Source organism: Acomys minous (genome assembly GCF_964271855.1).
Source record: "Acomys minous genome assembly, chromosome: 4".
NCBI lineage: Eukaryota > Metazoa > Chordata > Mammalia > Rodentia > Muridae > Acomys > Acomys minous.
Window position 1 is genome coordinate 85,831,459 of NC_140486.1, and position 12,912 is coordinate 85,844,370.

Here is a 12,912-nt window from a genome sequence, read left to right on the forward strand (position 1 = left end):
CTACCCTCTGTTGTGGCTGCTGCTGAGTTGGGCTCCGGCGAGCCGTGCTCAGGGGTCCTGCGAACCAGCACCTCCCCCTCTTGCACACGTTTGATCCCTACGTCAGTGGAGCCGTGTTGGGTCGGGGAGCCAGGAATACTCGAGTCAGCCTCGTTTGAGAAGTCAAAGCCATCTGGGATTCAACATATAAAATTTTAGTACTTTTGTGCTGCTCTATTCTTTTCTGAGCATTCTGACCCAGGCAGATAAGAGAATGTATATATGGATATGATATTAACACAAACACTATCTATATAGTTACATGTGTGTGCATGGCTTGCACACACATAAGGCAGCAAATGAACAATGTGAGGTTTGCAAATGAATAGGACAGAAAAATAGGGATCATTAAAATGACAATGTCTTTTAGGCAAGACAGTTGACTATTAAGTACCACATGTCTACAAAGTATTGCTGGGTTCAGCTCTTAGGAAAAAAGAAAAAGCAAATACAAAAATTCAAAAATAAGAACTAATTTTTTAACGTAAAGCTTGTATAACACTGTTAGTTTGACCAATCATCTTGTTTTCTCCCACAGTGCTCATACATGTACCTTTTTTCGAGTTAATAGGATTAAAGCAACTTGCTCCCCTATTTTTTTTTTTTTACTAGCCTTTTAAAAAGACAAATTTTTAGCTAGGCTTTATTTTACATTTTAACATTAATAGAATAGTCTAACATCTTCCTACTTTATAAACAGATATAGTTACATAAAATAACTAAGCATTATCACATTTCTCATACCATCTTTTAAATGAAAATGTTTTACTTTAATACATGGAGCATTAGTTAACTATCAAACTTCAGGACATTCTGTATAAACAGTGATAAGTTGAATCCATGAGTAAACTATAGGAATTTTATACTTACCTTCTCTTCTCCATCTGTGACGACGGATTGAAGCTGTTGTAATTGCAGTCCGAGAAATCCTCGGCACTGTTGGAGTGACTTCCACTTTAAGTACTTTCTGGCCTTCTTGTGATGAATCAGGTGCATCAAATGGTAATGAGTTTTTCATGGCATTGGCCACCTAAAATGATAATATAAGTCTTTACAAATTTACAATAAACATACAATTTTTACCTACTTTATAATGCATGTTTTCATTTTTTATTTGTTTGTTTTTGTTTTATTTATTTATTTTTTATTTTTTGAGACAGGTATCTCTGTGTAGCCCTGGATGTCCTGGAACTCTCTTTGTAAACCAGGCTGGCTTGAACTCACAGCAATCCACCTGCTTCTGCCTCCTGAGTCCTGGGATTAAAGTGTGCGCCATCATGCCTGGCCAGATGTTTCCATTATGTTTGAACATGTACAGCTTGTGTAACATATAAAGTTGTATAATATAAAATTTAAAAATGTGTCAAAATATTTACTTTTAACGTTATGTATTCTTTCAGCAGGATTTTCAAATAGAAATTTATTATTAAAATATGACTAATATACCCTACTGCATTTTTTAAAAGATTTATTTATTATTTATACAGTATTCTGCCCATATGTGTGCCTGCACACCCAGAAAAGAGCACCAGATCTCATTGTAGATGGCTGTGAGCCACCATGTGGTTGCTGGGAAATTGAACTTAGAATCTTTAGAAGAATAAACAGTGCCCTTAACCTCTGAGCCATTTCTCCAGCACCCCTACTGGATTCTTGATGTTGCTGAGTTTCAAAAGGAAAGACTATTCCAAAGAAAGATGTTTAATATTTGTAACCAAGATGTGAGCTTTTAAAAGTTCCTGCTTTTTCATATGATAAATAGCAAAAAACTTAATCTGAGCTTAAACAGTACCCCTTTTTCACACCTGTGTCTCTGTGAGGAAAAAGTTTTCCCTAAATGCATGCTGATGCTGTGTCCTATGCTTCTAAGGAGGAGACTGGGAAACCTGACTGGTAAACAATTGCTATCTGGCTGGTGTGTCTCTTAACCAGTACGTAGTATTACAGTGAAGACTTTGAGCTAGAGGAATGGCCGTCCTTCCTTCTGCACATTGACAAGCACATGGAGGATGCAGCAACCTGGACCATCTGGTCTACCCACACAGACCTACAGTAGGAAGCTGTTTCAAGGCTTGATGGATATAAGTACAGCTCTCTCTAAACTAAGCCCTTGTCAGCAATATAGAGGATGCTTGTTTCTCCATTTTGTTTTGCATATAGCTCTAGATATAAGAAAAATGCTATACATTAGTAAATTTATTTTGAGCTTAAAATTAAAAAATATATATAAATAAAATAGCTTTAAAAACTACCCCAAGTAGAAAATAAGTAAGCATGTTAAGCATCACAAACCCACTACAGAAAGCTTGCAAAAGCAAGTCAAGTATGGTGGCACCTGTAATCATAGCACTTGGAAGACCAAGACAGAATAAAAAATTCAAAGCCAGACTGGGATACATAAGAAGAAGGGGAGGAAAGAAGAGAGAGGGCCCATATAGAGTCAAGTTACGTAGAACTAGTACCTTGTTTTCTCTTTCACATGTAGACTTAAAATGCATATATACTTTCCTACCTAACATAAGTTACTATCTTTTTCTTTAAGCTCTCAAATATACAATTTCATTAAGGAAATATAGCACTTCAATTGCTCTCTGTTATGGGAACATTTAGACTACTTTTATTTCTTTGTTGGCAGCGGCAAATGTCTTTACTCCTAGCACGCAGAAGGCAGAGGCAGGTGGATTTCTGAGTTCAAGGCCAGTCTAGTCTATAAGGTGAGTTCCAGGACAGTCAGTGCTACACAGAGAAAAACTGTCTCAAAAATCCAAAAACCAAAAAAATAAAAGTAACTGTAATGTTATACTTCTAGAATTTTAAATTTTATTTGTATGGGTGTTTTGTCTGCATGTACATTCACTGCACCATGCGCATCCCTGGAGGTCACAGAGGCCAGAAGAGGGCATCACGTCTCCTGGAACAGGACTTACAGACGGCTGTGAGCCCCTGTGTGGGGCTGGGAACCAAACCCAGGTCCTCTGCAAGAGCAGCCAGTGCTTTTAGTGACGGAGCCACTTCTCCAGCCCTTTCTAATATTCTTTTAAAGTATTAGTTTCCATAGATATAAAGCTGGAAATGGGGTAAAGAGACTAAGAAAATAAGCACTCATTGCCAAGCTGCTTCTGCAAAGAGATGGTTAGAGTCATATTATCACAAAAGCATAAAGAATGCTTCATCTTCCCCTATTGCATCTTACTTTTGTCCTTTACACTTTATTACTGTGTATGTGCATGCATGAATAATATGTGTGTGGAGGGTTGCCGCAACGCTTGTGTTCAGGTCAGGAGAAAGTTCTATAGTCGGTCCTCTCCTTCCACCTTTATGTGGATTCTGGGCATAGAAGTCAAGGTGACATGTTTGAACAGGAAGTGCCTTTACTTGCTGGGTCATAATGCTGGCCCAACATTGTATTTGATTTTTTTACACTTATTTTTTATTTGTGTGTATGAATATAGCATGGTGTGAGTATGGAGATCATTGGACAACTTGTGGGGGTCAGTTTTCTCCTTCTACCATGCGGGTTCTGGGACTGAACCCTGGTTGTCAGGCTCGGCGGCAAGTGCCTCTATCTTGAATCATCTCACAGGGCCTACACACAGGGAAGCATGAAATCTTTAAAACAGTAAGAGTATAATTGGGGTTGTCTTATGCATACAGAGAATATTTTTCTTTCTGTGTACTACATATTCATTTTACATTTTTTGTTTGTTTTTTTGGGACAGGATTTCTCTGTGTAACCCCAGATGTCCTGAAACTCATCCTATAGACCAAGTTGTCTCCAATCAAGATTCTCCTGCCTCTTCCTCCTGAGTGTCACCACTGTCTGGCCCTAACTTTACTTTTTAATATAAAGGTAATGATTTACAATTTACATGTTTATGTAAAAAAAATCCTTTTGTGACTGCTCCATTTCTAAACTGTCCTAGATTTGATTGTAATAAAAACATGGAGATTTCACTTAAACTTGACAGCCTTTCTTTTTCTATACATCTGCATAAAACCTTTGTGGCTGTTAAAGAGTCTAGGATAGCCAGGTACTTACCATATCATTGAGGACCACTTCCTCTTTCCTTCCTTGATTGCTTCCATGTGCTGGTACTACCAGTGTAAACTACTATTTTCAACTTGGTTTTCTCTTTTGTTAAGGATTTTTTTTTTTTGAGACAAGGTTTCTCTGTGTAACCTTGGCTGTCCTGAACTCACTCTGTAGACCAGGCTAGCCTCAAACTCAGAGACTGTCCCCTTAACTAAAACATTTCATTTTTCAATTTATCAATACCTTCCCTACCCTCTGCCCCATAGCAACATTTTGATCTTTAAGAAGAGACAACATATCTTCAGAACTAGGACCTCAGTAAAACTCTATTCTTCATGGAAAAAAGTACATAACTATATATAAAAACTTACCAAGAGTGGCTGGGAAAAGAGTTCTAGCTGAGCTCTATAAATGATGTCATCAAGTACTTCCTGGCCAAGGTCCCACTGTCCATTATACCTATGGGATGGATCATTTAGTACTTTTAACAGATATCTCTCATCTTTAGCACTTGCAAATCGCTTTTTTACTATGTGTTGTTATTCAGAGTAATCTATTTAAAGTATTCATGAAAATCATGATAATGAACTATATAGAAACAAAATAGTTTTCCATATAGAAAACCTAAAATTTGAGGGCTAGAGAGATGGCTCAGAGGCTAAGAGCACTGGCTGTTCTTCTCAAGGTCCTGAGTTCAATTCCCAGCAACCACATGGTGGCTCACGACCATCTATAATGAGATCTGGTGCCCTCTCCTGGCATGCAGGCACACATGTAGGCAAAACACCGAATACATAATAAATACATCTTTCTAAAAAGAAAAGAAAAGAAAACCTAAAAATTACTAAGATGGCTCTAATTTTATTACTAGTCATATTATTAATTGGCTATTTTTAAAGTACTGAATAGAAATTATATTTGAAAAAATAACATGTCTATCATGAAACAAAAGATTCTATGATGAGGAAAAAGAAATATAAAATGTTCCTGTTTGCAGAAGAATCCATCTTCTTTCTACTTACATGGCATAGTAAACTCCTGTGAGAAGTTGCACCATAAATTCAGGGTCTAATACTATTCGACCACAGAGTTCCTTCCACTGTTTCTCATGTTGCCGTGGGAACCCACTCACACAAACCCTAGGAAAATACAATAGTTAACGTGTGATTTCTTGATTGGCTAAATTTATACATTTAATGATTCATTCCCTAAGCTATTGATGCCTGCTAAATGCCAGAGTCACGAACAGGCAGAAGGTGTTGGTTTTTAATTTGTTTAAAGCATGCCTTTATTCATAGAGTATGTAGTCTAGTGGACTACACAAAAGTAGTAAGCTTCCCCAAATAGCTAACAGTCTCTTTCACAGACATCCTTTTTCCCCTCTCTCTCTCAAACACATGAACACACAGCTTTTATCCATCCTAGATTGTACTGAGTAACTACTAGATAGTACATGAATCTTAAAAACAACATTTCAAAATACTGTTGTTCATGAGGCCACTATTATTTATTTGGTTTTTATTTAAGCAAAATTAAGTGTGCACAGTTATCTATTCATTTTCTGTTATGTAGCTGAATACTGAGATTGGTGACTCTCATGGCCAGTGGGGCTGTCCTTCCACACTGGAAACAGTATGAGCAATCTCCAACAGCAAGATGTGTTGCCCCACATCAGCAGCACCTCTGTTCCCTGATACTGTAGACCAAAGACTTCCAGGAGCTACTGGGCAGCATGAACATTATTATTTTTATTCTTTCTTTCCTTTTGAGACAGGGTCTTACTACGCAACCCTGGTTAGCCTAGAACTCTCTATGTAGCACAGGCTAGCCCTAAACACATAGAGATCCACATACTTCTGTCACTTGAGTGCTAGGATTAAGGAGTGAGATTATTTTTCCTATAACCAACCTTGCCCTCAAATCTTTTCTGCACTCTGTTGTATATGTCAGTGTGTTCTCAATTATACTCAATTTTATCATATTAGCTGGATGCCAAATGAACTTCTTGGCCCTCTTTTGAGGATCTTATGGTTTACAAGGGGTATAAGAATGGTCATGATGCCACACAGGAGATGCTATCATCTCTGCAGACAGTGACAACAAAGACCATTAAAGCCACTATTACTCAAAATATCATAAACAAATGCCTTTCATTTCACTGAGATGTTTCCAAAAGTTATATTTTAATATACAGTAATAGTGCTATAACATTATATCAAGTTATAGTATGTTTATATTAATAAATTTATCAGGTTAATTATAATAGTAAATTCAGAAGAAAAATTGTAGTTCCTTGTATTAATCAATTAAATATTATATGTAGAATATAATGTAATAAAAATATCACAAGTTGAAAATAGCATTGTATCAATAGAATTGTTGGCACATGCCTATAACCCCAGCACTCAAGAGATGGAATGGAAGCCACACAATCAATGTTAGTCCAGTCTCACCTACGAAGAAGTGTACCACTAGAACAAACCAGACTAGTAAAGACAAGCGCTTGCTCATTTATTCTCTAATGGACAATAGTAGCTATCAAATTACTGTGGTATTTATACTTTTTTGTTTGTTTGTTTGTTTGTTTCGTTTTTTGTTTTTCAAGACAGGGTTTCTCTGTGCAGCCTTGGCTGTCCTGGAATTCACTCAGTAGACCAGGCTGGCCTCGAACTCAGAGATCCGTCTGCCTCTGCCTCCCAAGTGCTGAGATCAAAAGATGTGCCACCCTTGCCCAGCTTGGTAGTCATACTTTTATATGTTTAAGATAACCCAGTGATTTTATCATATCAATAGTCACACACTAAAAATAGTCATTTGCTAAGGAAGGATGAAAAAACTTCAATTAAAACAAAAACAAAAACAACCAAGTTCAAGGTTCAGAACAAAGTTTTTAAAAGTTCTCAGAGGGCACAGAATCTACATTACAGAAAAGAAGGTTTCTTCACATTAACATTATAAGTGGGATAAAATTATAGACTACATTTTAAGATATTTTATAAACTCAAAGTTATGGATAATTTAGGTTAGACTAATGGATAATTTAGATTATCCAAACGAATGAGCTTGTGACAAGGCTGTGCTCCTCTCAGTACCAGAGCAGCATTGTGAACCCAGGCACCCCTCACACTCTCCATCCCTGTGAGCCTTCTTTTCTGGCATTATACTGTGTCTACTCTACCCACAGAGGGTGGGAACTGTGACTTGATCTACCCAACACGAGGAGGCAAAAGTGAAAGGAGTCCATGCACACTATGTGTACTATTTGTACATCATGTGCAAAACTGTCCTAAAGCAACAGATCATGCTGGATACTCAGTTTGCTCTGGCTTTGAAGAAGCAAGCTGTGATGTCATGAGCTGCCCACGTTACGAGGCCCGTGTGTCACGAGAGTGAGGATGGACTACAGCAACAGCCAACGAGATGAGTAAACCTAGAACCCTACAGCTATAGGGACAGAGTTCTGCCAAAAGTGCTAAGCCTTGGAAGACTTACACTTCCTTATCACTTCCTTATGTCTTTCTATAGCTTAAAAGAAGCTGCCAGGTGTGTTAGCACATGCCTTTAATTCCAGCACTCAGGAGGTGGACGTAGGCAGATCTTTGTGAGTTGGAGGCTGGTCTGACCTACATAGGGAGTTCCAGGCCAGGCAGACCCACAGAGTGAATGAGACTCAGGAAGGGGGAAAAAAAAAACACTCTAAGCAGAGGCAAGCCATGCCTACATTCCTGTCTCATAAAAACTATGAAATAATAAATGTATGATGTTATAAGCTGCTAAAATTGTGAAACTGTTTTCTCTCTCTTTAAAAATTGCTTAGTGTGCATGTGTTCATGGAGGCCAAAAGACAACTTCTGGGGACTCAGTTCTTCTCTCCCAATGTGCTGTTATTTCTGCCACTCTACTTCATCCAACAATAAGAGCTTCCTGAATCCAGCTGCAGTAGTGCTGGAATTATGAACGCAAGCACCTGCATTCAAGCTTGTTTGTTTGTTTGTTTGGCTGGCTGGTTGGGTATTTTGAGACAGGGTTTCGCTGTGTAGGCTGTCTTAGACTTACTTTGTACACAGGCTGGCCTTGAACTCATAGCGATCTGCCTGCCTCTGCCTCCCAAGTACTGGGATTACAAGCATGTGCCACTGCACATCCAAGTTTGTAATTAGAATTTTGGAGATTGAATTCACATTTTTAAAGGGTTTTTCAACAAGACCTTTATTTATGGAGGCTTCTTGCTGGGCCAAGAATTTGTTGTGTAGCAAAAGAAAGAGACTTTATGATTTGTTTTTCTTCTCCAGAGACAGGGTCTCTCTGTTTATTCCTGGCTGCTCTGGAACTCACTCTGTAGTCCAGGCTGGCCTTGAACTCAGAGATCACCCTGCCCCTGCCTCCTGAGTGCTGCGATTAAAGGTGAGTAGTACCACTGCCTGGTTAGGACTGTGTGTGATTTAACTCTGGGCAGTGAGAGTGGGAAGTGGGGAGACTCAGCTTCTGAACTGAAAGGTTACTTGGAATACATAAGCTCAGAACTGAAATTCTGTGACCCTAACCCAATTTATACTACTTAAATATTTTTTCTAGGTATATATTTAAATTTCAGCCAAACCTAACTTCTTAAGAAATTGTGAAGTAATATAGTAATATATTCTAAATTAATATACACTTGAACTAACTTGTTGAGCTAGGAAATATTCTGTTGGGGCTGGAGAGATGGCTCAGAGGTTAAGAGCACTGTCTGTTCTTTCAAAGGTCCTGAGTTGAATTCCCAGCAACTACATGGTGGCTTACAGCCATCTATAATGAGATCTGGTCCCCTTTTCTGGCATGCAGGCACACATGAGCACAGAATACTGTACAAATAATAAGTAAATCCTTTTTTAAAAAGAAAGAAATATTCTGTTGAGTGTTTTTATTATTTATTTTTATATGTACAAGTGTTTTGCCTGCATGTACATATGTACAATTACGTGAGTGCAGTACCCACAGAAGCCCAAAGAGGACCCTGGAATATCTGGAACTGGAGCTGAGGATAGCTGCAGGCTACTAGGTAGGTGTTGGGAAGTGAGCCCCAGTCAAGGGCAAGAGCAGTAAGTGCTCTTAACTGCTGAGCCGTTTCTCCAGCCTCTTAAAATAAAGTTCATTCCTGTAGAAGCTTAAATGACTACTGCCTCAGAAGGTACCATAGCCTGGCAAACACCTGTGTACATGGGCGGTAATAGTTACTCTCCTCACCTGGAGCCCAGTCGACAAAGAGACTGGTAGGACGAAGCAGGCATATACACAATTGCTGAATTATAGCACAGCATGAGAAAACTCAGGACTTCGAACCTAGAAAGATAACACAGATGGCCACAGTCATTCACTTCAGCAGAGACAACAGTAAATTATTTACTTACGAACTGATTATATATTGCCTTAATGTAAATCATCATGTGTCTACAGTATCCTCCTCAATAGTCTGTTTCTGTTCTTCTTATGAGCCGCAGCCCTTTCTATCATCAATAAACATATTAAGGCTGCGCGTGGGTAGCATATGCTTTTAATCCCAACACTCAGGAGGCAGAGGCCAATGGATCTCTGTGAGTTCAAGGCCAGCCTTGTCAACAGAGTAAGCTCCAGGACAGCCAGGGCTATGTAGAGAGAACCTGTCTCAAAAACCAAAAAAGAAAAAATAATTTAAGGCTGAGTATAGTGGAGCTCACCTTAAATCTCAGCATTCAGGAGGCAGCGGCAGGCCCATGTCTGTGAGTTTGAGGCCTGCCTGGTCTGTCATAAGTTCCAGGCCAGTCATGGCTATACAGTGAGACTGTCTCAAAAACAAAGCAAAATAAAACACACACCCACCTACCCAACCAACCAACCCAAAACGGAAAACCCAATTAGATCAAGGGTCTGGAGAGATGGCTCAGTAAACACGAGCATTTGCTAGTCTTGTGGATTTGGTTCTCACGCCCGCATGGCAGCTCGCAAGCACCCACAACCCCAGTTCCAGGGCATACGATGTCCTGCAGGAACTTCTGGGTGCTGAACAGCATTCCTAGCCTCTGTCCACCAGACGCACCACAGCCCTCTCTCCACCCAGCTCTATTAATCAAATCAATCTTCCACATTGATTGCTAAACGGTATATGGAGGAAGTGATGAACACCCTGGTTGAGAACCACTGGCAAAAGTCATTACGTCTGGAAAAGGGAAAATGAAGTGAGGAGGAGGAGGAACAGATCACAGCAGTTTTTATTAATGAACTGTGTGGAAGTAAAGCATATTTAATTTTGGGGTATAACTCTGTCTATTTGTAAGATACTTCACAGTATATATTATACTGCAGCTGGGCATGGTGGCACACAGCTTTAATCCCAGCAGAGGCAGGTGGATCTCTGTGAGTTCAAGGCCAGCCTGGTCTACAAAGTGAGCCCAGGACAGGCAAGGCTACACAGAGAGAGACCTTGTCCCAAACCCCACCCCCCAAAAAAGTATAAATAATATATTTAGCAAAAATCTTCCACAACACTCCAATGAAATCTCTCTCATAATCACAAGGATCAGAAAATAGACATCAGGGGCTGGTGAGCATGAGGAGTTTTTACTCCTTACTATCTTGTGCTATTGGTATTTTGCTTCTATGTGTGTCTGTGTACCACATGCATCCTTGGTGCCTACAGAGGTCAGAAGAGGGCACTAATGCCCTGAGACTGGAGGCACAGGTGGTTGTGAGCTGCAGTGTGGGTGCTGGGAACTGAACCTCAGGCCTCTGCAAGAGCAGTAAAGGCTCTTAACTATGGAGCAGGTACCCCTTCCAGCCCCGTGACATGTATTCGATTAGGTATATTAACCTTGTTTAATAGAACTAGCTCAACTGTTCTGTAAGCAGTAAATTTCCCCAAGCAGAAGAAGTGATTTATAGTACAGTGGGGACAGGGGAGGAGTCTGATTATGGACAAGACACAGTGACACAACACGGTGCTGACCAGCCTGAGGTACCACCCTAGATTACAGCCTCAAGCAGGCAATGGCTGCTGAGTGAGGGTAAATCAGTTTTCTCCATGGACAAGCCCCAAAATAGACTGTCCAATTCCAAGTGGTCAGCCCTGGGCACATGTATAAGCAAGCAAATGAATTCAGTAATTATATATACACATGTGTACATATGTGCATATATATATACATATGCACATACCTATAACAATAATTAAAGACATTATTAATGTGGGAGGCAGGACACTGGAAGAGTTAAGAGAGGGGAGGAATGCTGTAGATGCAATGTTCATGTATTAAGTTCATAAAAATGATTGAATACTTCTCATCCAAAATGCCAAGGACCAGAAATGTTTCAGATTTTGTAATGTGTGTCTTCTTTGGAGATAAGATCCAAGTATTTATTAGAAATATACACTTATATTTCATATGTACTGTACACACACAGCTGGAATGTAATTTTACATAGTATTTTAGTGCACTTGCATTTCACCTGTGTCCCCGTCACACAAGCTGTATGTAGATTGTCTACTTGTATGCTACCATGATGGTGCCCACCAGATTTCAGACTTTGAAATGTTTCAGATTTGTGATTTTTTTTTCAGACAAAGATGCTTAATCTATACTATAATATATTTTAATTTTTGGATGGTATTCATATCAAGCTTGAAATGAAGTAATTATATTTAGCCATTATCCATAAATTTACCATTGTTGTTATGTAGTTTATATTTTTTTTCAAATTTTATTTTATATATTTGAGTATTTTGCTGGAATGTATGTATGTGAACCACATGCATGCCTGGTGCCCTTGGAAACAAGAAGAGAGAGTTAGATGCCCTGGAGCCAGAGTTACAGGTGGTTGTGAGCCACCATGGGTGCTGAGAATTGAACCCAGGTCCTCTGGAAAACCAGCCAGTGGTTATCCGCTGAGTTGTCATCTCTCCAGCCCCTACTGCATATTGAGACCATTACCGGTTCTGTGCAGTGAATGTTTCTCTCTGAGGATGAAGGTCACTATAAACAACTTTGATGAGATCATGCTGACATAACGCCCCTTCCGTCAAAGCCATGGATCCAATTGTTGAGGGCTACAGAAGAAAAGATATAGCATGAGGTAACGTCTCCATAATCAAGTAAAAATCTGTATCATGTAATCATATTTAATCTTGTTTAAATAAAATGTAGTCCGAAGTAAGCTTTCTCTGTTCTTCAATGACATTTTATGCCTTCTTGTGAAGACTTTGTGTAGAAGACACATAAAATTTGAAATATACAACTCCATTTTTTATGGTGTTGAATTACTCTGTATTAGAAAATAGAAAAGCTGCTAAAAACACTAAGGTTTAAAAGAAATCCATTTATTTTCATTTGTATTCTAGAATACAGAATATAAATATAGTTATATTTATTTTATAGTTCTAAAAAATAAACAGTATTGAAGACTATGATCAAAATCTCCTTAATATTTACACAATTGATTTTATGTTTTTCAAGTTTATTTCAAGTGACATTTATTAATGTCACTACCTCCCATTTTATTTCATAACACAATACAAATAACAATTAAAATTCATTAAAGATATTCTATATTAAAATGAATCCTGGTTATATAGGAAACATACTATTCCAATGCAAAACAAAGTCTCAGAGGAATTAATTTAAAAATGAATAGCTACATTGAGCTACAAGACAAACAGGATAATGGATGTTGAAATGGAATATAATTTTTAGGATAAACTTTTTAAATGTTCACAATTGATACATCAAAGGCCAATAACAACCATAAATTTTATTCTTATTTTTAAAAAAGATTTATTCATTACATATACAGTGTTCTGTCTGCATGTGTCCACTCACACCAGAAGAGGG

The 12,912-nt window shown here is 38.6% G+C and overlaps 1 protein-coding gene across 3 annotated transcripts in view; it reads right to left on the reverse strand.

Annotated features, from left to right (window-relative positions):
* HYCC2 (hyccin PI4KA lipid kinase complex subunit 2) overlaps positions 1 to 12,912 on the reverse strand; it is a 63,746-nt gene that overhangs the window by 11,996 nt on the left and 38,838 nt on the right. For 2 of the 3 annotated variants that reach the window (XM_084778684.1, XM_084778685.1), the window contains exons 7-12: positions 12,016 to 12,131; positions 9,299 to 9,394; positions 5,095 to 5,211; positions 4,444 to 4,531; positions 910 to 1,069; positions 5 to 172 (exon numbers count right to left, since the gene is read on the reverse strand). In XM_084778684.1, coding sequence (XP_084634810.1) covers positions 5 to 172; positions 910 to 1,069; positions 4,444 to 4,531; positions 5,095 to 5,211; positions 9,299 to 9,394; positions 12,016 to 12,131 — 745 coding nt within the window. The remainder of the gene's footprint in view (positions 1 to 4; positions 173 to 909; positions 1,070 to 4,443; positions 4,532 to 5,094; positions 5,212 to 9,298; positions 9,395 to 12,015; positions 12,132 to 12,912) is intronic. The other variant, XM_084778686.1, reaches the window with a different exon arrangement.